Source organism: Pezoporus wallicus, unplaced genomic scaffold, assembly GCF_028554395.1.
Source record: "Pezoporus wallicus isolate ANWC-B61680 ecotype Strahan unplaced genomic scaffold, APGP_CSIRO_Pwel_v1 contig_11493, whole genome shotgun sequence".
Classification (NCBI taxonomy): domain Eukaryota; kingdom Metazoa; phylum Chordata; class Aves; order Psittaciformes; family Psittacidae; genus Pezoporus; species Pezoporus wallicus.
This window is the reverse complement of record NW_026635895.1, coordinates 847,370-872,468: the sequence shown is the minus strand read 5'-3', so window position 1 is coordinate 872,468 and position 25,099 is coordinate 847,370. Positions and strand designations below refer to the sequence as shown.

Below are 25,099 nucleotides of genomic sequence, written 5' to 3'. Positions count from 1 at the left end.
TTATACAGTAAAAATGAGAAAAGGTTGCATTTGATAGAAATTAGTCCATTAAAATAACACAAGGTGAAGAAGGAAGGGTGAGAGGGCGGAACAGGAGTTGGAGTTCAGCGCTCCTGAGGTAAGGTGAGTGATCAGGAAAGATTTCCATGGACTGGTTTGGTCTTGCCATTAATCACATTCCCCACAGAAGTGTCCAACAAATGGACGTGCAGCGATGCACTTGGGTAACTACGCTCATGAGCTGCTTTTCTTTATTGCAATGCTAATGCTCATTGCTGTGACGTCTTATTCTTCGGTGATGCTCTATGTTCGTATCACCAGTGGGCACCCTCTGTAGGTACTCTGGAAGTTGGGAAGGTGTGGAAGGCCCTGTGCAAATCCCAGATTGCAGTTTTCTGTCTGCCTTTTAGGTGCTGATCCCCGAGTACAGTCAGCTCTGTTCAAGGCCGTGGTTTTCTTTTACCTGTTGTAAAGGGGGTGTTGCTTCTGACAAGAAGGCTCGTAACACTGTAGGAAGGTGACCTGGCTTGATAGTCAGCTAGGCATGAGAGAGCAGTGTGTAGCCAGCTAAAGCTGCTTCGATGGTCACGTGCTTTATGGGAGAAGAGAGGTTTGAGGAATAAGCCTTTATTTGGCGGAATGATTTTGTCGGAGCACTGGAGGCAGATAACGGGATGAGATGAAATAATCTGACTGCTCTGGAGTAGCCCAGCTGCTGCAATTTTGTGTCTGCTTATGTGTTTCAAACTAAGAGATTTTACAGTTTCCTTTGAGGCAACAACTGTAACTGTTTATGTGGAGAGCTGGCCCTCACCTTGTCTTTCTCTTCCTCCACAGGTGCCCGGCACACTGAGCCCATTGATCTGTGTAGCATCTGTGCTGTGGTCCATTTATTGAAGATGTGAAGCAACGGCAAGTCTGAGATTGGAATTACTGATAGACTGGAGAAAATCTTAGTCCTTGTGATGCACATGGACATGCTGGATTATAAGTAATTCTAGCTTTTCCCCTCCCCTCCCTTCCCTTCACTCAGCTATCTCAGGGTTCATAGAGATTTCAATGGTTCGTGTGCCTGTAAGTTTGGAACAGAAGTGACCAAAAATGGGGGACCAGCAATTGTATAAGACTAACCACACTGCCAACAGCAATGAGAACTTGTACTACCAACAGCACCAAATGAACTCGCTTCCGTCTCTAAATCATAGCTACGGGACCTCTGTTCTGGATGCTCCCCAGGCATCCCCTCTCTCCCCACAGTTTCCCCAAGATTCAAGAGACAGTATAGCTTTGCCTGTAGGTTCAAAAAGTCTTGGATCAATGGATACATCCAGACAAACTACTTGGACACATTCTGGCTCAGGAAACCACGTCCCAGTGAGGAACAGTTTGAACAATCCAAGCGCAATGTGGAGCCCCCTCGGGCAGGGGGATTCCCACGATGGGTACCAATATTCCTACTCTCAATCCAGTGATAATCGGTCGCAAAAAATCACCAGTGGGGTCCTGCATAAGCTGGACTCCTTCACACAAGTGTTTGCCAACCAAAACCTGAGGATCCAGGTGAACAACATGGCTCAGGTTTTGCACACCGAGGCTTCGATGGTGGAGAGCTCTGGTGACAGCGCGCTCAGGCAGCTGCTGTCCCAGAAGCCAGCAGTTGAGCAACAGCCCGTAACGTCCAGTGTACAGCGATACCAGCCGGTGCCGCAGCAAAGCCACCAGAGCTTTGCAAGCACGCAGCAGAAGCAGCAGATGCAAGTCATGCAGCACCAGCAGCTGTACTACGACTACCAGCAGCACTTATCACAGATGCAGATGCACTCTGCGTTCCAGCCAGGGCAGGCGCACGTTCAGCAAATGCAGCCCCAGCAGCTCTTGCCGCAGCAGATGCAGCACTTGCAGCAGACTCAGTACTACGCTCAGCCACAGCAGGGACATCCTCGGCTCTCCATGCAGGAGATCCAGCAGCAGCAGCAGCAGCCAGCTCGGCAGCAGCGGCACTGCCCGGTGCCGATAGCTCAGTATTACCAAACACAACCTGTCATGCAGCAGTTACAGCAACAGCAGCAACAGATGCAGTTGCCGCTTCCTCCGTATCACAGGGAACCTGATGCAAAGGCTATGCATGACTCGCAGCAGTACTCTCAGGATCCCAGTCATCCTGTGCAGCTTATCCAGTTGGGAGCAGTGCCTCAGTATTGCTACCAGGATCCCCACGAACAGTACAGGCACTTGTACCCGCAGAGTCTGCTGCAGCAGCAGGACCAGCAGAAGCAATACCCAGGTGAGAGCAGGGTGCCAGCTCTGAACTCCCATCTCGGCCTCACTCCTCCAGAGAGCGCGGAGGATGCCCCACGGCAGGAGATGAACTCTGTAGGTAATGCTGTCCCTCATCGAACTCTTTTGCCACCCTCGGGGGTTCATCTGAACAACAAAAGCTCTCAGCAAGACTCTCCTAGCGCCGCGTGGCCTCAGGTAGGTAATGGCTCAGACCCGTGTTTTGCATAAGAGTAGCAAGGTGTGGAAATGACACTGCTGCAGGAGAGCCAGGAGGAGGTCAGGATGTGAGCTGTGATCACGGGCGTGTTTTGGGGAGCTGCATTAAGAGACTTCTCTTGTCTCCATCTCGGGGTTCAGCCCGGGCTGGTGGCACCACGGAGCTGCTGCTTCCCTCTCGAGGGGCTTTGGGAAGTGTCTGGGGAGGAGGGACCCAATTACAACAAATGCTTCTGGGGCTGGATTGCTCAGGAGCAGTCGGACAACTGCCTGTTGCCAGAAGTAACGCTTCAGGGTCAGAGCAAAGGCTTCCGACAGCAAGCGAGTGCAAGGAAGTGCTCACGGGGGCACTGGTTTGGTAGAGCCGTTGGGAGGCTCTCAGCTCAGAGGCTTTTCATATTAGTAAAATCCTCCACCAGATGCAGCCAGAATGTTGTGGGGACCTTCATTTCTGCATTCCTATTTTCCTGAAAAAGGCTTTTCTCTCTTTTTCCCCCTCTTTTCTCCCCCTTTGCTCGCAGGTGCCGCTGTCAGACGGCAGGCTGCAGCCCCTGTCCCCAGAACAAAGGTATTTGAACAAGATTGCTTTAGCCCTTTTAATTCAAGTATGACAAATACAAGGGAGTGCTGCGGTGCAGAGGGAGGGAAAGGCACTCTGGGTACCGTTCCCCTACTAGATGCAAGTTTAGTTCTGTGCTTTGTGAACTAAGTTTGTGTGATTTCCACCGTCCCCCTCCGCCCCCCCCCCCCCAGCAGGAAAATCAGTTCTTTGCTTTGTGTTCCATAGAAAAGAACCAAAGAAGGAGCAAAAGCAGGGGAGCAGTTTGCCCTCAGTGTTGCATTTGTAGGAGAAGGGACAGTGTGTGCTTGGGATTTGTATCTTTGGCATCGGGGATCCTCTGTTTAACCTGAAGGTCTCACCTCTGAAGGACTGAGGTGTCCTCCAGCACAGTTTCCTCCCATGAGTAGGAGCGCTTGTTAAATGCTGTCATGAGTGGGGAAATTGTAGGTCTGACACGATGGATCTTGGGGGTTCTCGGGGTTTCCAATACAGAGGCCTACTCTAAACTTCCCATCTCGGGAGCAGCGGATCTAGGTTATTGCCCACATACTCCACAGCGGTCACCCTGTGCCTACTTGCGGCTTCATAACCATCTAGCTGTAAAATCTCATTGACTTCCTCGACTAAAACTCCTCTTTTTGCACCAAAGGGAACGTGCCAAACTAATGTCTCTTCTTCTGTTCCATGCTAAAACCAAATGAAAACCCACACAGTGGCCAGAACAGAGAAACACTTCCGGAGAGAGCTGATGCGAAGAACAAACTAATGTGTTCGATATGCTTGAAGGAGTTTAAGAGTTTGCCTGCTCTCAATGGTCACATGAGGTCCCACGGAGGAGTGAGAGCATCTCCGAACTTCAAACAGGTAGCAGTCCGGTTTACTTCAGTATTTGGCTTTCTCCTTTCCGTGTTTGCTTGCTTTGCCATGCTTTGCTTCGCTGTCAAAACTCGTTCTTCTCGGCGCTCTTTTGTTATGTCGTACCCTCTGTAAGCAGAAAAGCATGTGAATCTGTTAGCCTGTAGGCCAGAAGTCTCTCTTTCAAGCCCGAGGCAGTGAGCTTGTCCCTCTCTTTCCCTGCATGTTACAAGAACACATCACAGAATCAGTTAGGAGCATCAAGTTTTTTTCCCCTTCCTGTTTATTACATTAGAAATATCAGGAACATCGAGTCTTCCTTATTTTCATTTGGACTACTTGGATGAGTGAGGGATGTTAATTGGAAGCCTTCCCAGGCTTTAACTGAAGGAGCAGGATTGTTGAATCTTTGACAGCCTTCTTCCCAAGTGTTTTGGTTCTATAGGTATCAACAAATACCAAACCAAACACGTGGGTTTGAATTGTTCTGCACGAAAAGAACTTGCCCTGTCAGTTGGTTTTTCTCTGTCCTGGTATTTGAGTTCTGTCCGAGCTGGGAATACCACAGGAAGGCAGAGAGCCATCAGAGTTACACCATCTGCATCTTTGTTTCTAGGTGGGGGATGGAGAATTCTGTCTTTATAGCGATAAAAAGAGCACGTGTTTATCTCCCCTCCTGCGATTTATCTTGTGAAGATGCTTCATGTGGTTATTTTCCACCGAGGCTGGAGCCTGTGTAGGAGTCATAAGTAATCCACCAACTTCGTTCAAGGCAAACAGAGTCCAGGGAGCAGCACCGTTGTGTGTTTTGTAACTCTGGCTGCTCCTTCTGAGCCACGGTGCATACCTTGTGTAGTGTGTTCATCCAGCAGTAGCCTCCTCACTCGGGCTGAAAGCCTTTAATTGTCTGTACAGGATGAAGGAGAGACCCCACCACAGCAGCCGCTGCCTAAAGAGGTGGATAGCCTCGCGCCCATCGTCATGCCAGTGTCTGTCCCTGTAAAGCTTCTGTCGCCCGAGCCCAGCACGCAGCCCTCTGCCAGCACTGCCACAGTCAGAGACAAGCCTGCCAACCCTGTGTCAGATGACGAGATGCCCGTGCTCGTGAAGATGACTTACTCGCCACCGTGCAGTCCAAAAGTGGCCAACCCCTGCTCATCCTCTGTGAGTGCTGCGTTTCTTGCCACTAACTGTGCTGTGCGTCTTAAATCCCTTTGCTTATAGTGCTGCTACTTCCTCTAAAGCATCTGTACTCTAGAATATGTTCCAGAGTCTTCACGATGCCCAGTAAGCACAAAAGGCCTGTAGCATCACAGCATTTCTTCCTAGGCCGTTTGGGAATGTTAATTTTCCCTTTGCTGGGCAAGTGGAGGCCTCAGTTGAAAAGAAACAATTTGCAATTGGAACGTAGTATTCCTTTATCCCACTAGAACAAAGGGATTTAGTCTCTTTTTACTGGTTTTGGTTTGGTTTTTTTCCCCTCTCAGGCTGCTTTGGTTTTATGTTATTGCAGTTTTATTTCTTCCTGGTGTTTTTTAAAGGCAGATCTATGTGCTTCTCGTTTCAGCCCAAGGCAGGAGGGCACCGTGTAGTGCTTACAGTGTGTGTGCTCTCGACCAATATGAAGTAATTTTTCCTTTCTCTCTGCATGCGTCAGACCTAAGGGAACCTGATCTAGGAAAAATAGCTATGCTCAGTGCTTTCATTTCACTTGTAAAACTGGGATTGTCCGGCAGCACGAGGAATTGAGGAGTACTTGAAGGAGATGTGGGAACGCTCTTTCTTGTTTTCCTGAAAGGCTCCTGGAGCAAGCGGTATTTATTTCACATTCCAGTGTAGGAACAGATGCTGCTTGTTCCTTCAAATCCATGTTTGCAGTCTACTCCATGATAAGAGGTTACTGGGAAGCAGCAGCACTGCATGGCATTATCTGTGTTACGCAGAGGAATACTCCTGTTTTTCTCTCCTCCTCGTGAGGCTGATGGCCAGAGGGGAGGGGACAGCGTGCCCCATCATGGATCACCTCCCTTCTGACCCTTCACTCGGACGTAACACGGTCATTTTAAATACATATGAAATGTTTTACTCTCTTCCTTTCGGACAGAGGTTTTCCACATAAAATTGCCCTTTCCTGCCGAAGGCAGCATCTCACAACGGTTTGTAACTCAGCAGTGCAGCTTTTATTGTCTATTTCTGGTTTCTAGGAAGAAAAGGGACAGTCTTTTCTGAATCCCTGAGCTCCGAGTGGGAGATCTTCTCTAGAGACACCAGAGTAGGTGGCTTGGGCTTGTGTATTTCTGCAACGTATGTGAAGTGACTGTGTTTAAATCTGCCAGTGTTTGGCTAAATGCGCATTCATTCACTCAGAGTTATGCTTTGCAGTCTTTATTAGTGCCCAAGCAAACTAAACTCATGCGGTTTCCTCTCTGGATCCTACCTTTTATCTAAGCAGTAGCACTGGGAACACTCAAAGACCAAAAGAGCTGCAGTTCCCTCCTCTTCTGTGAAGAGATTGTGCCATTACAGAGGTTGTTCCCCCCCCCCCCCCCTTTTAATACCAAAGAACTGGAGCTGTGTTGCATTTATTTATACCGTGCTTTGAGCTGTCCAGAACAACTCCCACAAAGCTCATGGAATCAGTAAAATCAAACAGCAGAGGGAAACTGAATATTCAGCAAGGCTACAGGCCAGTGAGCAGGCAGGTGAGGCCCATCAGGATCTACCCAGAGTGGACCTGTCAGGTTGCGGCAGCAGGGCCCACAAGGATGCATTCAGTCTTGGATATTGGGAAACCAGTTCCTGGAGCTTCAGGGAAGTACTGGGGTGATTATGCATAGACGTGATGGTCTCCTTTAATATTCACTGTGATCTTTTTTGCTGGTATAACCACGTTGAGGGTAAGGTATACTGTAGGTGAAGCAGCATAGGAGACGGGGCAGTACCAGACTTCTAGGGTGTTGTCTTGGTTACTTAGTTTTACACTAGTGAGAAAGGAGTGTACCAGCTCTTTCACGTTTAAAGAGCAGAACAAAATGAGCCCTTACCCAAAGACTTGGATCTGGCCTTCTCTTTTTAGGTTTGAGTTGGGGTTTTTCCCTCTTTCTCCTTTATGGACACAAAACTTTCAACATCATCATGAGCAGTGTCCGTGGTTCTGTGTAACCCTCGCCCCTTTACTGTTCTGAATGGCCCTTAGCAACAAAATGCTCTGTAAAGCTGCATTCGGGGTTTTTCCTGCAAAAGGAAAACTCTTCCCAAACTTAGCTCCTTTTTTTTTTTTGTTTTTAGAGAGAAAAAATGTCAACAGCTGTTGGAGAGGATGCAGCCATGATCTAACAGGGAGGACAGGACCTCTGTAATCAAAAACATGTCCACAAGCTGCAACCTATTAACAGAAGGGATAAAGGGTGACAGTGCTAATGCTCCTAGAACATGGTTTTTATTGGGTGAATGCGATTCTCAAGAATCACCCGTGGTGTAAAGATTTATGCTGTCTAAACATACACTGCAGTAATTTATGTAGTAGTGGGATTTAGCCGATGAAGCAGACGTTGTGGAATAACCGTCTGCTAATTTTCTGCCACTTCCCAAGTGTATCCTAAAGAGGATCTCCTGTGGAACACCTGAAAGCAGTATCTTTAATACTGTGCTCATCTCCCAGCTCTTTGTGTTCTTAAAGCACAGCCTGAGAATCTGTTTCGTCCCGTCCCTACCCACCCCGGAATCCAGATTCCAGGTTCGCACAAATCCCGTGCATTCTGCTTCTGCAGATTCTTAAGGATTTATTGTTAAATGACTTTTCAAACGTTCATATTCTAGAATCCTAGGCGCGGCACAGTGTGTGTTTCCCAAATGGACATCTACTCCCCTTTTCCCTCCAAGGAAAGAGCAGAGAGTTAAGTTGAAGATTTGTTGCAGCTGGACTGTACTCAGGCTGATGGGAATGTAGTGATAAGAGGCAAAGCATTTGGATTTATGACATTTTTCTTCCTTTCCTGCTGCTGAGTCCTGCAGTAATTTCACTGAGCTCATGTGTCCTTCCCAGGCAAACAAAACAAATGCATTGGAAAGCATCTCATCTAAAGTTTCTAATACAATGTGACTGGGTAATGAAGTAACTCCCCGCAGCCAGCGTGTGCTGTGCGACAGTGCAATTAGAAGTGGCCAGGGTGTTCTGCTGGAGCTGAAGAAGGGCGTGGGAGACTCATGGGCTGGGAGAGCTGTTTCCTACACCTTCAAGAGCTGGAAGCGGCCTCTCCGTGTGTGGCTGTGGCTCAGCCCTACCCTGACCCAAAGGGCTTGCTGAGGGAGGGGAGGGTGACTTGTCCTGCTTTTCCTCACTCCCCTGAGGTTTCTGTGTAGCGCTAGATAATGTATTGACCCAGGCTTATGTGAATAAGTGCCTGGTGGTAACAGCATTTCCTGAGCTGTAGGGAGCTATGTGCAAGCCACGTTTAATCATGCCTAAATACTAAAGTTCTGCGTGTTTTCCTGTAGGAAATCAGCAAAAAACCTCATCCAAGTGCTGTAAAATTGGAAGAAAACTTCAAACCATTGCAGGACAAGAAGAAGTATCGGCACAGACCCGAACCTCTCTTCATACCTCCTCCTTCCTGCAACTTCAGCATGTCCCATTCGGGTGCCACCCTGTACCAGAGTCAGCTTCGCTCTCCCCGTGTCCTCGGGGACCATCTGCTGGACCGGACGCATGAGCTGCCCCCCTACACTCCACCGCCGATGCTCAGTCCGGTTCGGCAAGGGTCGGGTCTCTTCAGCAGTGTCATCACGTCATCTCACAGCACCTCGCATGCTCAGCTGCCCCTTACGCCACTGACACCTACTCCACGGGTACTCCTGTGTCAGTCTAGTAAGTATTACGCTTGCAGGGAGGCAGCACGTAGTAAATACCAGCTCTTGTGGTGTTCCCACATTAGTGACTTTCATGTGTACTCACATGCATGGCTGGTACAGCTACTTCACAGGAAAAGCCCGTCTTTATTGGGGTTTTTGCCTTGGATTTTGTAGAGGCGGTGTTAAAGTGAACAGAGGAGCCTAACCAGCAAGTAAGGCTGTGATCTTTCAGTGTGGTGTGCCTCAGGAGGGGGCCACCGTGGCTATCGTTACATCTGGGCCTTCTGAAGTGGCTGGGCCACTGGATCTGGTTTGAGATGTGGGGTTCCTTTGAAGTATTTTCTTACGAAGCACTGAACGAAAAGGTGTCTAATCACACATGATCAGGGCAGCAGAAACTGCTACAAGTTGAGATATTTCTGGTACCTCTCTAAAAACGTCGACAGTTTCTGCCTAAATGTTGATAAAGGGTAATTTTTGGCAACAGACCGGAGTAATGTTGATGTGAATGGGGAAGTGGCAGTGCATCCACTGCACTGGCGGAGCGTCAGCAGTGGTACCGTCGCTACCAGAATACCCTTTTAAGCTCAAGCACCAATCTCTGTTTCAGATAGTATTGATGGAAGTGTCATTCCTGTGACGCCTGGGCCTGGAGAACAGACTGTTGAACCGTAAGAAAAGCCATATTGGTTTTGTCACTGCCTTTATAGATAGCTCCAGACTACAGCGTGTGGCTTAAGTGCTTTGAACCAGGCAGGTAGTGTTCAACTGCCTGAAATCACGTTGGGCTGGGTGTATTTACGGCTGCTCTGGATGATGGCTGAGGACACTGGAAGCAAAGTGGCTGTGAGAGATGGAGATGCCGTGGCTCAAAGATGCTGGGAGAGGCTTGATGGGAGCCACTGAAGGTGAAAGAGCAGTTAGCGATGGGTGGGAAAGGGCCGTGAAGGACACAAACACTGATCCAATACTGTTGTTTAGACAGATAGATAGGTATTAACTGTGGAGCTTTGGAGAGGCATTACCTGGTAGGTTCCCCAGGTCAGACTGCAAACAGGCTTGCCCCTCCATAGTAATGTCTGTTTCTGCTGAAGAGTGCCTTTCTCGATGAAAGGTACTGATCTGGCATCTAAGCTTCTTGCTAGTCAGCATGCATACAGGCTAGCTTGGGTTGTCCACAAGGTAGGATGTCTCGGTACAGTTTAAGTTATGTATTTAAACCTTAGTTTCCCCCAAGAGATCAGTTCTGTCTCTGTTCAGAATACCCCACTGAGAGTCAAGCATTGCGTAAAGCAGTCTGACACAACTTCCTGGCATGCCAGTGTAATAAAAGTTTAGTTGGAAACAAAAGCGAAGGCTGATAGCAGCCTTCCAGTATCTGAAGGGGGCCTGTAGGGATGCTGGGAGGGACTCTTCATTAGGGACTGCAGTGACAGGACAAGGGGTGACGGGTTCAAACTTAAACAGGGGAAGTTTAGGTTGGATATAAGGAGGAGATTCTTTCCTGTGAGGGTGGTGAGGCACTGGAATGGGTTGCCCAGGGAGGCTGTGAATGCTCCATTCCTGGCAGCGTTCAAGACCAGGTTGGACGAGGCCTTGGGTGACATGGTTTAGTGGGAGGTGTCCCTGCCCACGGCAGGGGGGTTGGAACTGGATGATCTTAAGGTCCTTTCCAACCCTAACGATTCTGTGATTCTGTGTGACTTCTGGGGTGTTTTTTCTGCACTTCTGTGTGGTTGAATACTTATTTATTTATTTATTTATCCTTATAGACGGATCAATATCGGGTCCAGATTCCAGGCTGACATTCCTGAGCTGCAGGACAGGTTGCTAATGGAGAAGGATGTGCACAAGGCTACTTTGGTTTGGAAACCATGGCCAGAACTGGAGAACCAAGTCTTCCAACAAAGAGGTACAACGACTTGCTGGTTTTAGAAGCACATCAGCCTGTGCCTGCTGAAGAAATTCACATTGATTTCTCCTGTACCCTGTATAAAACATTCGAGAGAGTATTAATTACTGAGGATGCAGAGCAAGGGACCAGAACTGCCTGTTACAGGTTCCGAGTAACAAATGACATGGTGCCACTTAAAGCGAGGTCAGGATGAAGTGCTTCTGGCAGCCAAGGGGGAAGTGGTGTCTTGGGGTGGTTTTGGGTGCTGAACTGCCTGGTAAGGGCAGAGGTCACAGATGAGGGGCAGCTCCTGGGGCTGCTCTGTGACTGTAACGGAGAGGAAACGTGACAGGCTCAGCAGCTTCTACCAGTCCTGAGCAGAGATTGTTCCTCCTTCCAGCACGGTTCATTTCTGTTTCTCCACCCTGGCTGGAGCCTTTCTGGCACAGCAGCACCAGTGGCCTGGCAAGCCACTGCTCACAGCCAGGTCTCTGGCTCTGCAGTAGCCTGGCCCATCCCAGGGACTGCATTCTGCACGTCCCATCACGTCCCCTCCTCAGTGAGAGATCCTAAAACCAGGAGGTGAGGTGCTGCGGAGAGAATATGAAAGCTGCTGCCCCAAACTCTGTTGTTTTTGAGTGGCATTGCAGAATCCTTGGCTCTGGGTGTTTGACTAACAGGCTAGTGTATTAACAGTAAAATGCTGACTTGTTTCTCGCAGTGGAAGACCTTTTAAATATGAGCTGTTCCAGTGTGTTACCTGGTGGAGGAACTAACTCAGAATACGCTTTGCACTCTCTCTTTGAAGCAAAAGGAGATATTATGGTAAGATAAGAAGCTGAAAGGGGAGATAGGATCCTCTTCTGCAGATAAATTAGCATGCTTTATTAAATGGATTTAGCTATGGTTATATAAAAAAGAGATTTCTGATTGATTCGCAGTGAATGACTTTTCCCTTTCATTCTCTAATAAATTTAAATTTCAAAGCAGTGCCTCTCTGAAGGCTTACTGTATATTTCATATAGATAAGATTACTTAGTTTATAGCCTTGGGGCTTTGAATGTGTCCCAGTACTTACTCCAGCCCCGAGATTTCACAAGCTTTCTCTTTGGTCACAGAGAGCTTAGCCCGTCCTCTCCTAGCCCTTATAAAAACCCTTTTCTGTAGCAGCAGTCATAGCTAATTATTTATTCAGAACTGTGAGGTCATTGCACCCAGGTCTCATATAAATACTGCATTTCAGATATTTGCATTAGTTTAGTGATGGGAATGTTACTAAGTAGGGCAAAAACATGCGTTTTGCCCAGCGTTAGGGAAAGACAAGGCCCTGAGCTGGTTCCTGGAAAGCCAATTTGAAACAAGCTGCATCAGAACACAAGGCTGGAACGAATCTCATAGGATTGTCTAATACAGTGGGATTTAGCTTGTGTCCCAGTTTCCTTAGGCTTTGTTAGCTGGGTCTGAGACAGGAGGCTAAACTTACTGTCAGGATGTGATATTTGCTATACAGGAGGGGGGGATGTCTGCATTGTCAGAGGAAATATTTTAGGGACCCACAGATCATCTGTCTCCCTGATCCAAAGGAGGATTAACTACACTTGCTGTCCTTCCTTACAGATGTTGACCTAACAGATGCTCTAAAAGCCTTTATGCTATAAATATTAATGCTATCAAACCAACCGTTAAATGTTAGTATTAATTATCAGCACTGTAAACATATTCGTATGCGGCAAGCAGAAGGGAGGGAAGAGCTGGAAGCTGCTGAGTAAGGGCTACATTTGTGCTGAGGCAGGACAGGGGTGCTTTAGGTGCTCTGTGAGGTACATTGTTAATGGGCCTTGGAGTAATTTGATGCGATTTTTGTGTGGCAGAAAAGGAGGAAATGAATTCATAGCCTCATACCAAATAGTCTTCTGAATGCAGCTGTGTGCCACAGCTGACTGCATTTGTTCATTCTGGTTTTCCCTGCTCTTTCATTTAGGTTACTCTTGAGAAGCTGCTGTTGAGGAAGCCAGTGAGATTGAAGTGTCACCCTTTGGCAAATTACCACTACGCTGGTAGGTTTCCCTGTGCTCTCTCTGTCTGCTGGTATCTAGAGTCCAAGGCTGGAATTCCAGACTGGAGCATGGGATCACGCTGCACTCTCCGCACAGGGGTGGCAGCATCTAATAGAGAGGTGACGTGGACTGTGCTGAGTGGTACTTCTGAAGCCCTTTGTGGCAGGTTTGAAGTGTTTTGCCTGTCCGATGATGTACAGAAACTTGGCACCCATGTAGCTGAGTGGGGTTCTACAGATTTGAAACTGCCTTGAGTCACTTTTTTCCCTCTCTTTTAAAACTCCTTTTAACACTGCTGCTATTAGTAGATCGTAATTTACTAGCAGGAAGAGCTCCATTTTGTGGTATATACATATCTGCCATCATGCCTTCTTTTTCTTAGGTCATGGTGAATAAATGAATATGATAATCATGAGCATCCTTCCAAAGAGGCAGTGCTGTAACTCTTGCTAGTGTTTTAGTACCAAATTTCTGGATTCAGCCAGAAAGAAAGAGGTCTGGGATGGTGACTTCTTTAACAAACACAACAGGAACTACGTGTTGGTGATGAAGGAGAAGTGCTCTGTGGAATACACAAGGTGATGTTAAGCCATTGGACTTACATTACATCACCTAAGCATAGGTGGGAAAAGTCCCTCCATGTTACTGCTTAATGCTTCATGGTAGCTAACTGCTGCTTGGACACCCAGAACAGGGTTTTACATAAGAGACCTGAGACTACCTCCAGTTTTAGGCTCAACAAGAAACAGGCCAAAAGTCTGGTGGTCATTGTAATATACCCATTTCCAGTTCCAGTCATTATGTGACAACAAGTATAGAGACAAGCTGCTTCCTGGCTGTAGCAGCTCACTGGGAAGACTCCCAGGTAACAAGAACTCTCTTGTAAAGCAACAATCTAACCCCTTGGCCTGAGAACGAGAACAGAAACAGGTTTGATGGCAGCTGATAATGAGAGTGAATGAATGAATGTGAAGATTGGGTTTTGGGTCTTGTCTTGGGGACATGCTTAGTGCCTTTGATAATAGCTCTGTTGTAGTCCAAAGGGTGAATATGGCGTGGGTGGAGAAGGGCATCAGCCAGGAGCTTTGACGGGGGTCTCTTGTACGAAGAGATGACACCTAATCATGTGTGAGGCAGTCCAGGGCATGAGAACAGGAAGGTGAGGAGCTATCACGGCAGCCTCATCCTCAGTGAGCAATCTAATTAGCAGAGCAGGTAAGACACTTCTGCCTGTGTGGCAGAGGAGGAGGAGCAGTCTTTACTGAAGCGCCTTCAAAGTAGTTTCAGAAGGTGGAGGGAGAAGCCAGGAGAGGCTATCTTGTTTAATCTTTTAAATGAGATGATGCTGATCCGTATTACCTAGCGCTGAGACCTGTGGACATCAGTGTATTCCTATTCCTTAAGCAGTAAAGGAAGTTTGATTCTGTTTATCACAGCATGAAACAAAATCTCACCAGTCTGGATTTAAGCACCATAAAATAACAAGACAAAGCATTACTTTCTAATGCTCTTGAATGCAGCATGTGATTGGAACTTGCATTGACAGCCTCGCTCTAGCACCATGCAGCAGGTCTTGAATAATGGTTCATTTGTGGTTGATAATCAGCCACCTGAGCATATGGGAATTTCTTGCAATCTGGTGCATGAATAGCTCAATGTAACTCCAAGTGGCATTTGTGTGGGTTAATTCTTTGGGCTTTCTGCTCCACACTCAGAAATTGCAGCTCTCGCTTGTCACCACGTTTAAAGGTGAAATCACGGAAACAGAGCATGGCACTGACTCATGAGCATTAATTGATAGCACAATCAATCCAAATTCATCCTTAGCATTGCCCTTGGATGAGGGTATAAGCGAATAGGTTGCCTATGAAACCTGTGGGCTTGTGAGGGAAGCGAACTGTAGAACTTGAGGCTTTCCTGTTGTGTGCTGAGAGAGCTGGGCATGCTGGCCCAGGGCTTCTTGGGAGAACACCCTCATCTCTTTGTCCTAAAGCTTTGCCATCTGTCAGGATGGTGTTCTAGGGAAGAGAGAGGGAACATGTATCTAATACAGGAGGAGCACTGTGGCAAACACTTGCAGTATTTGCATTTGAAGAGTGGAATTTCTCCAGAGAGAATTGCAGGTCTCTGGAATAATGTGCTTCAGGCAGCCTGGAACCTTCTTATACCTGCTGGGATCGAGCGTGGATCAGACCCAGCGTATGCTGTATGTGATGGATTTGAGCCACCTCTCAGGGTGACTCCCTGGGTGCATGTGTAGCCCCCTTGGAACTGACAGGTTGGGTCCAAAGCCCCCAGATTTGTAGAAGATATCTGTAGTCAGTGATGCAGTGCAAAGACAACAGGGCCTGTAAAACAAAGTGTACGATAAATGTCTGAACGTAAAGATGAGCTTTCAAATTTCATCCGTATTCCAAAGTCCAAAATTCTTCCTTGCTGCATTGCAGATCTCTCTCTATACACGTTCTCTATATCTCCTTCAAGCTAACAAGAGCAAAAGTGGTTTCCCAGCAACCAGAGTTAAAAACAGCTTTTCTTCTGTTTCTTTTCCTACACAGGATTTATTCTATTAATTAGGTTACTTCCAATTAACCCGCATAATCTTGCAAGGGCCTCTGCTAATACCGAAGCTATTGGGGAAATGCTGTAAGGCCTGAATCCTCCATGGGTGCACAATAAAATTAGTTCATGGAAATGATTCTATAGTATTTATTTTTCAGGAGAGTGGGGCAGAGGCAGGAGAGCATGACTGACTAGAGAGGTTTGCCAAAGCCTAAAGTCTCTACTTTGGTGGTTTTATGCCTCTTGGAGTTCTAGTTCGGCATAGTAGAGCAGGCCACTGGACTGAATCAGTGCATTTGCCCCTGCCCAAAGGGATGAAATATCAAATCACTGGCAAGCTGCCTAAGAAAGGAATGATGGTGGTTCAGGGTGGGAGAGATGGCGAGGCAGTGTGTCAGCAGAAAGATCTTTGGGTGGTAACAGAAGAAATAAAACTGGCTTGAAGCCAGTGCCTTTCTCTGACGTTGGACAGAGCTTTAGTGTAAATCTCTGTGGAAATTACAAATACGTGCTGGGAAAGCCTGCAGAAAACAGGTTGCAGGGAAGTTAATTTAGTCGTTTTGAACATATGAAGGAGGAGTGAGACACCTGCTCCGAGACTGCGAGCCTGAGAGCTGGCACTGAGAAACAAAACACTTGCAGCTAATAAAATCTGTGCGTTTTGCATAGGCGTACGTAACCTGTAGAGTTCAGTGCCATGCATGGTGCCAAGCCCAAGTTAATTGAGTTCAGTGCAGAGGCAAGCATGTCTGTGGAGAACGGTGACTTGGACAGCAATATTAGGGATTTCTCTGGATAAAAGTTGTACGTGTTTCAGGAGCTTTCAGACAGACTGAAGGAGACTTTTCTCATGGTGTAAGTCATTTCAAAGGCATCTGCTTTATAGCTTCTTGCATCTCCTCCTTTAATGTACGTAATGCTGCCCACTCGTACCAACAGGACACTGCTTTGATGCAGTGTAGCAGTCTTGTGTTCCTTCTGTTTGACTAAGACTGAGGAAGAACAAATTCATTTCAATCTCAGTGTTGGTTTCACATTTCCATGGCCAGTTAGGCTGGAGAAGCAGACCCAGAATAACAATATTGGAAAGTTTTATGTTCAGCTTCCATTAAATGTTCATAAAACACTTTGTACTGCACATTGCTGCAATATCTACTTGTGACCTCTGTTACAGAGGTTTTAAGTGTCTTGCATCAAGCCACGCAAGTGAAGAGCTGCAAAAGCACCTTGTAAGAGTTACGATGCAGAGAATAAAATAATAGGTGGCTTCCATGCAGTTGATTGTAAAGTGGCATAAATGGCAATAAGCAATACAAGCTTTACGTATAAAATTGAGCTCTGTTGGTGATACTTCTCAATTGGAATGAGACCTTGGGATTGCAATGCTAGTTTTATGAAAGCATCTGCTCTGTATTTTACAGCAGCTAAAAAAAAACCCAAGTCAAATGTTAGAATAGAGAACACGGTGATACCACTGTGTGAGTCTGGATTGCTTCTGTGTTGAGTATTATGCACCGTTCTGCTCCCTTCATATCTATAGGCATTCTTTAGTAGTGGAAGAGGTTCGGAGAGGGCAGCAGTAATGGCCATGAGAGGACTGCATGACCGTTACAGAGAGGTCATGCAGTCCTGGACAGCATGGAGGTGACGACTGGAATTAGGTTACTTTCTCTTCCAATTGAAGAACAAAGGGTCCTCCAGTGAATCTACAGGGAGCCACGAGCCAAAGAGTTCAAAGGGTTTCTTGGTCTGTGAAACTCCTTGGCAAAGGATGGTTTGGGTGCAAGAAGTTCAATCGGTTGAAAGGAAGAGTGGGTCAGCACTTACAACGATAATTACTAAATAAGCAAATTGCACCAGACTTGGGAAATCCCCTACACTGGAAGTGGTCAGAGGTTAGGAAAACTTTAGGAGAGGCATTGTATTTGCTTACCCTGGTCTTACTGTTGTCTAAACAACTGCCTGTGGCCGCTGCTGGAGACCAGATACTGGTTAGATGGACTTGAGGACTAAGTCAGTACAGCCATACTTGTATTTGGGTAGCAGCATGTGCTTGAGGTTTTCCAGTTTCTGTTTCAGATGTTATGTCAGCATAAAGATGGTGGGTTTTTATCATTTATAATGAGTTCACCCTTTTCTTTAAGGCTCTGACAAATGGACCCATCAAGAAAGGAGGCTGTTCAAAGAGGCACTGTCCACCTACAGCAAAGATTTCATATTTGTACAGAAAATGGTAAGGTTATTTCTGTTCAGTCAATTGGGTTTTTTTTCTTTTTGCTGTATTCTGTTCCCCTTCATTTATCCTCCAGTGCCAGACCATCTCCTTGCAGGCACAGAGCCAGCCATGGTTATGAGAACTCTGATCGGAGTAATATAATTCGTTCGGTGTACCTGTGCCTGCAACTGCAGCACCAGTAAAAACCAGGTAGAAACAAATAAATCAAACTTGTTCCTCTTGTTATTACATGTGAAAATCGTCACACCTGGAAGCTCAGGTGATGGCATTGTGCGTGTGGAACAAGCATGGCGTTCTGCTGTCATCTCTGTGTTCTTTGGCAGTCTGTTAAAAGGTACCTGAGTCACTGGCATTGAGCTCTGTGCCAGAAAAGGTTGAAGCCTCTTAATAAAGAAGGAAATGTTTGGGCTTAATTTTCATGTTCTGAGCTACAGAAGTATGTTCTCAGTCATTTCCTGACTAAAGTCTAGAGAATCCCAGAGAAATGAAATGAAGATGAAATAGTCACCACAAATTTGACTGGAAAACAGTAACTAAAAATCTTACTCTACAAGAGTATTCCTGTTGTAGTCAAACTGGGGGGGGGGGGGGGTGGTGGTGTTTTCTCCATTTGAATCTTTGAGAAATAAAGCCTGCCTCTTAGAATATACTGACCAACTCAGTATATTGGGTTTCCCCCTGTACTGGGCACTGGTGAGGTAGGACTCTCGCTTATTAAAAAAGGCAAGCATTGTTTTGCGCAAGCCAGCATCACATTACTGTTGTTCTGACCTGATTTCAGGCTTCTGAAGGAAAACAAATGTTTGCACATTAGGTGTTTGGAGGCAAGCTTACCTCCCTTACACAGTGCCTGCATTATATATTATATGTCCTTCTTAGTGCCTTTTAACTCCAGCATCCTGGCCTGTATCAGCACCAGTGTGGCAGCAGGGCCAGGGCAGTGACTGTGCCCCTGCACTGGGCACTAGTGAGGCTGCACCTCGAATCCTGTGTTCAGCTCTGGGCCCCTCACTGCAAGAGAGACATTGAGGTGCTGGAGCGGGGCCAGAGAAGGGCAGCGGAGCTGGAGCAGGGCCTGGAGCCCAAGTGTGATGGGGAAGGGCTGAGGGACCTGAGGGGTTCAGTGTGGAGAAGAGAAGGCTCGGGGGGGACCTGATGGCTCCCTACAAATGCCTGCCAGGAGGATGGAGCCAGGAGGGGCTGGGCTCTGCTCCCAAGGAACAAGGGATGGGACAAGAGGAAACGGCCTCAAGCTGCCCCAGGGCAGGTTTAGATGGAGCTGAGGAACAATTCCTTGCCCAGAGGGTGCTCGGGCATTGGAACAGGCTGCCCAGGGTAGGCCTGCAGTCCCCATCCCTGCAAGTGTTCACACACTGTGGAGACGAGGCCTCGGTGCCATGGGTTAGGGGTGGCCTCGGCAGTGTGGGGGAACGGTTGGACTGTATGATCATGAAGTTGTTTCTATGCTTCTATATTAAAATTGTGTTGAGTGAAAGCAGAACATTGAGATTGGACTGTTTCTGCCATTCCTTACCTACAGGTTAAGTCTAAGACGGTTGCACAGTGTGTGGAATACTACTATACCTGGAAGAAAATCTTGCGTTTGGGACGGAAACACAGAACACGCTTAGAGAAAAGGAGAGAGGAGTGCCTGGTGAGTCTAAAAGAATGTAAGAATACCACCTGATAATTGTTGCGTTCATCCTGTTTTGAGGAGGAGTTTGAACTAGATGATGTAGGTCCGCTCCACAGTTATGAATTCAGGATGAGGAAAAGGTACTGAAACCTGGAAGCAGGCTTGGTTAAGCAGCATGCTGTTCCAGTGCTATGTCCTGCTATCCAGCACTGTCTGCCTATGACCATGCTTCCAGTATCTCTTACACGCACTCTCACTTTCAGACGAGCGGAGAGGAAGAAGTGTTAGAGGAAGATGAGGACATCGAAGAAGACAGAAAGGAAGAAAGGGAGATGCAGAAGTCTCCTGATCCACCAGCTATCCCTCTTGTTGGACCCATAGATCTGCCTGCCCTTCAGAGTCTTTCACTTTCTTCGTCCTCCTTCATCTGTGAAATGCCAAACTGTGGTGCTGTACGTGGTTGTTATATTTAATAGCAGGGGGAGGGGTTGCATGCGAGTGAAGTCAGGGCTTTAGACTATTCCTGGCTGGCGATATCTCCCGAATCTCTTTGGACAAATTATTTTGCCTGCTTTTAAAGCCCAGCCCACAAAACACAGGCAATATAAAACTGAATCCTGAGTTGTTGTATCATCAGAAATACTGTATGGTGACAGCTCTGGTTACCTTTTTGCTGTACAGCTGCAGTAATAGGACGTATCACTGGTTTGTTTTATTATGACTAAGTTTCTCTAACTCTAGTGGGATATAGGTGAGAGCAAGCAGCATTGACCAAGTAGACTGTGCGTGTTAGATGCGTACGGTTGTCCTGCAGTCAGCATACCTCTTTCTGCAGCGCGGTGTTGCTTGGTTTTGATTTCCTTTCTTCCCCCACCCCACTCTCCGTCAGGTGTTCAGCTCCCGCCAGGCGCTGAACGGCCACGCTCGCATTCACGGGGGTACGAACCAGGTGACAAAGCCACGGTGCACCATTGCAGGCACGAAGCAGAAATGCGGTACGCAGAGCGGGTACTGCTCCATCAAGAGTTCACCTGCCCACAGCACAACAAGCGGGGAGACCGACCCAACGACGATTTTTCCTTGCAAGGAGTGTGGCAAGTAAGTGCAGAGAACTGCAGTATCACATTTGCCCATTTATTTTCTAGATGAATAGTATCGCAGCAAACCCTTTATTTTGCTCTCATGGTCTCAAAAGAACAGGTTTGCCTTACCAAAACCCTCAGAGATTGGTTAGCATGACATTCTGGACGTTTTGGAAACTTCACAGCATTTACTCCAACATTCCTGAACCCGTTTACCTGCTGGAATGTCTGCATTTGACAGTCCAGCTTCCTGCCTCATCACACACTTGCATGTGACAGTGGGTCACTTTTTGTCTGTTTCTGTGCTTGAGTTTGTCCATGCTAATGTGGGATCCCTTCGTGTTTTCTTTGTTGTGCAGGACTGTTGTGAAACTAAGCACAGGGAGAATTAGGATGTGCATAGACACTGAAGCAACTGCGCGAGCCACAAAATACCTCCGGCAGTAGGAGTAGGCCATTTTGATACTGTCAGGATGTATAAATCTGGTAGTCTGTCCCGGAAATTCTCACCGTGGCATTGCAGACTTCACTGACTTCTATTTCAGGACAAGGAAGCAAATGTACTGATAGGCTGTTGAGTCTTTTTTGGCTCACTTCATCAAAAGGAATGCGTTTTTATCTGATTTTTTTTTTCTTATTCCTTTCAAATTTAGGGTGTTTTTCAAAATCAAAAGCCGCAATGCTCATATGAAGACTCACAGACAACAAGAAGAACAGCAGAGGCAGAAGGCTCAGAAAGCCGCTGTGGCCGCAGAAGCGGCAGCCGCTATTGCGAGAACTACTGGGCCCGTTGGGCATGGTTTGGTCCCTCTGGATCACATGAGTTTGGTGAAACATGTTGGAAGTGTGGGTGACATTGACGATGATGTTGTTCAGGAGCTGGGTGACGTCATGGAAGAGAATGAAGTCATGGATGCTGACCTTTTGTTGGATGATGAAGATGCAGATCTACTGCAGGATGAGGCTGAGTTGTAAATAAAGTTGTTTGATAAAGACAGCTACTGAGCACACCCTGAATGGAGCAATCAGGAAACCTGGACTGCTCCTTTATTCCCCACTGATTGTAAACTACCTGTTGAAAATGATAATCCTTCTATCCAGGTCTAGAAAAGAAAAAAAAAAGAAATCTGCTTCCCCCCCCCACCCCCCCTTTTTTTTTTCTATTAATTTGTGTTTTGGAGGAAAAATAAATAATTGGTACAAATATTCTTATAAGGTGTTTTTATCTGAGCTCATTTTGCTGATAACTTCCAAGGCCACTAATTACAGAAGTTCATGGTTCTGCTATCACTTCCCTCCAGATGGTCCCGGTAGGATCGTTAGTCTTTAACTCCTTCCAAGTTTCATTTTACCCCAATTACAAGAATGATCTTCACACACTTCTGATGGAGCATTTCTTTTTTTTTTTGCCTATGCTGGATCACCTCCAGCATCTTCTGGAGACTAAATGTCATCTCTGTTAAGGAGATAATTACGTTCTTTGTGCTGTCATTTTTAAGGGAGGTGGAGGAAAAAAAACCTATTCTGATTTAACTGTGAAATAATGACAGGAGTGACTGTATCATCTGCAGTATCGCAGTCCTTTTTCAGTTCTGTCTTGCCTTAATGCAGACATGTTAGGCAGTTTGCAAAAGCATTGGTTACACTGTATGTTTTAGAGCTTCCATTTTAGCGAGGTTTTGATCCGCCGATTTTAAAATGACCTAATTCGAGGACTGAAGAAAGATGATTGTACTGTGGTTCACATCCTCTGACGGGAACACTGAATCGGGAACACTGAATCAGGAACACTGCCTTGGGAATCAGATTGCACTGGAAATATATTTTGCTGTGACAATAAATCACACTGCTGAATAGCCATCTCGGTGGTTTTAGGAGAGCGTATGCTTGAGCAGCGCAGGAGCTTGCTCTCTCACCAGGCAAATACAGGGAGACATTCTTGCCCGTGGAAGAGATTGGAGCATATGCCTTCTGCCCATGTCAGTTATTACTTGTAGGCATGAACTGTTACTCTTGTGCCATTTTTAGTCCTCATTACATCAAATTCAAGCACTGTTTGTTTAGCAAAACAAACTGCAAAGGTGAGTTGATGTTGCTGTTTCGTGAGTGTTTTTCCTCCCTTAGGTTCAGATCCACATGCTGGGTGTCTGACACCATTTATATGACTTCAGATTTGGTCCTCTAAATAGGATCTCAAAAGAGTTGTACCCTGCAGAATGAAAGAATTAACGAAGTATTGGAGTTAGGTTTGAGTGGACCTTTAATGACACAATATGAATACCGATTGTAGAGCTTTCACAGGTAGCAGCACTGATTTTCTTGTGAATTTTGCACAGTTAGAAGAGTTACTGCTAACTTTATAAAATATTTTGTAAGACTGATTTCAGATCTTCCAGATTTCAGGGTCGTTTGGGGTTTTTTTATGGGTTCGGTTTTGGTTTATTGGTTTTTTTTTGCCACATTCCTAACATCTTGAGCAGAATCTTGAGAGAAGGTGGAGCTTATTTTGTGCTTTCTTCCTTGTATAACTATGCAAAATGAGGGTAAATCACAGCACTTTTGTGTGGTTCAGAAGTTTCAAACCCGATGGGAATCGTTGGCATCAGGCAGAGAGGTGCCCTCTCTGTCAAAGCCAGTTACGTGAAGCCAAATGACTTGAAGTTTCTACTTAAGGTCAAACCTTCTGATACTAAGGAACAACCCTTCAGGAGAATGGAGATCGCTTCTCAGTCTCTGGTTAGTGAAGTTCCTGTGCATGTGGTGTTTGCTTTAGTGCTTTGGGGGGCCGTTCCAGAAGGGGTTTTTTTTTTCTTAGTTGGTGTTGACCAGCGGGTGGAATTCCACTCCCTCTGGGATGTAAGGGATGATGTTCTCAATTACTGTACCTGTGAGTTTCAGGAGGTCAGGCAGCCGCCTTTTCTTTCCTGAACTGCCAGTCAGCAGGCTCCCCAGCTTGCTGTTCCTGTCCTGTTACACCTTACTTTTACAAGGGCCACGCCACCCAGGCTCTGCAGGCTGGGTGCTCAGCTGTATGCTGCCAACTAGATCCACTGATGATGAATTCCCACCGAAAATAAACGGAGGCTTTCACAAGCAGTAACTTGTGGTGGCTTTTAGGAGCCTGTGTTAGAAACCACTGGGCAGAGCCCACTCTTTCTCTTCCAATCTGGTATCATTTTGAGCTTCTAAGGATCTTTCTGAGAAAGGCTGCTACGCTGGGAAATGGAAATGTGGTTTTCAGATGCGCCTGTTAATGGTAGGGGAAAAACTGAATGTTTAACAGTGCGGTAATTGAAGTCACTCAGAATTCTACTTAAAGCACAGAGTGAAATACAGTAGAAACGTGGGCTTGATTCTGAAGAGCAACTCTGTATTAAAGGATCTACAGTGGAACTTTTATACCATGCATTGGACAGGTATCTGTGCTAAACAGAGTATATATAACTATATATACACATATAAATGCCTGATTCTGTGACATTAATCAGGTGCTGGTTTATTGTACAGCCAAGAAGATGTTAGAGCAACGACGACCAAAGAAGTTACTCATAAAGGAAAAAAAAAGTGCACGATTTCGGCCTCCAACGTTGACTTCATTATTCTTAAGTGTTGCATTGGCTGATGTTAAACAGATGCTGTTCTGCCTCTTTGTACCTAAGTCGAACATAGTTTTATTTCAGGAAACTTGTTTTCTTGTTGCTGGTTGATGATGGAAAACTGTTCACTATTGAACCGAGTCCTCTTTGATAAAACCTGTACATACAGAAAACATATTTTATGAGAAAAATCTTATTTTCAATATTTAAGTGTTATTTTATTAGCAGACGGTTGTACATATTTTAGGTGCTTCCGTGTAAAAAGCGAACTGTAATTTTAGGTGGCAGAGGAAGTAACAAAATAAACAAAAACCTAATAAACCCACCCACTCTACAGAGCTTGTGATTTATGCTGCTCTCAGGTTCCTCTGGTTGCTGGTGGACTTGGATCTGTGCATTAGGATGGTTTAGTGTTGTGAAAGAGTCCCTTTATCCTCCCCCCCCTTTTAAACACCAGGTACTGATCAGAGCCTGTGTTACGTGAACGGTGATTTATACGTGTAAAGAGAAAGGGGTTGATGGGATGTTTCCACTCGCTTTGGTTGGCTGCGTTTCGCTAACACACCTGCGTAACTTTTACTGTTTAAAGTACTTTTAAGGGGTGGGGGAGTGCTGAGAAACAGGTTTGCGTGTAATTGCTTTTCAAAGGGTTGCTGAATAGTTCCAGGCAAAAAATTATACGTGTGTGTGTGTGTGTGTGTGTGTGTGTGTGTGTGATGAAAAGGGGGTGAGAAGGCATTTCCAGTCACTTTTATACTTTGGTAAATGCTGAAGTAACAGTTCAGTGCAGTAGGCCTGTACTTTTAAGGGGGGTGCATGTGTAAATACTATACATATATATATATAGGTAAATAGGGAGGTAAATACCATATAAATATATACGATTTACTTCTGTACAGATGGGTGGGCAGGAATATTCCTGGTTAGAACGAGCTGTGGTAAAACGTGGTCTCAGAAAGGGGGGGGGGGACGACACGGGACGGGGACAGCTGCAGAATCCCCCTTTCTACCTCTCCCCCCTCAGCAGCATCAGCGGCCCTGCCTCGGGGTGGGGAAGCTCTCACAATTCCCGGCCCCTTCCCTCCTGGAAAACGGGATGGGAGAGCGCGCGGGAGGGGCGGCCCGGCGGGAAACGGCCGCTCCTTCCCTGAGGTAACCGCCCGTGTGCGGCGGGCTGGGAGGAGACGGGCCGGGGGCTCCGCGCGGGCTGCACGGAGCTCACCCGCGCTCCCAACCCGCCTCCCCGCCTCCCCGCCTCCCCGCCCCGGAACG

At 46.6% G+C, this 25,099-nt stretch overlaps 1 protein-coding gene across 2 annotated transcripts in view; it reads left to right on the top strand.

Moving 5' to 3' along the window:
* Nucleotides 1-22,321, top strand: part of TRERF1 (transcriptional regulating factor 1) — a 100,670-nt gene extending 78,349 nt beyond the window's left edge. Inside the window, exons 4-17 of one of the 2 annotated variants that reach the window (XM_057398502.1) lie at nucleotides 838-2,475; nucleotides 3,018-3,064; nucleotides 3,772-3,922; nucleotides 4,829-5,077; nucleotides 8,411-8,780; nucleotides 9,375-9,435; nucleotides 10,537-10,676; nucleotides 11,380-11,483; nucleotides 12,640-12,715; nucleotides 17,422-17,510; nucleotides 19,054-19,167; nucleotides 19,413-19,601; nucleotides 20,039-20,247; nucleotides 20,885-22,321. In XM_057398502.1, coding sequence (XP_057254485.1) covers nucleotides 1,102-2,475; nucleotides 3,018-3,064; nucleotides 3,772-3,922; nucleotides 4,829-5,077; nucleotides 8,411-8,780; nucleotides 9,375-9,435; nucleotides 10,537-10,676; nucleotides 11,380-11,483; nucleotides 12,640-12,715; nucleotides 17,422-17,510; nucleotides 19,054-19,167; nucleotides 19,413-19,601; nucleotides 20,039-20,247; nucleotides 20,885-21,206 — 3,495 coding nt within the window. In that variant the 5' untranslated portion in view covers nucleotides 838-1,101 and the 3' untranslated portion in view covers nucleotides 21,207-22,321. The remainder of the gene's footprint in view (nucleotides 1-837; nucleotides 2,476-3,017; nucleotides 3,065-3,771; nucleotides 3,923-4,828; nucleotides 5,078-8,410; nucleotides 8,781-9,374; nucleotides 9,436-10,536; nucleotides 10,677-11,379; nucleotides 11,484-12,639; nucleotides 12,716-17,421; nucleotides 17,511-19,053; nucleotides 19,168-19,412; nucleotides 19,602-20,038; nucleotides 20,248-20,884) is intronic. The other variant, XM_057398503.1, reaches the window with a different exon arrangement.
* Nucleotides 22,322-25,099: the final 2,778 nt, after the last annotated feature.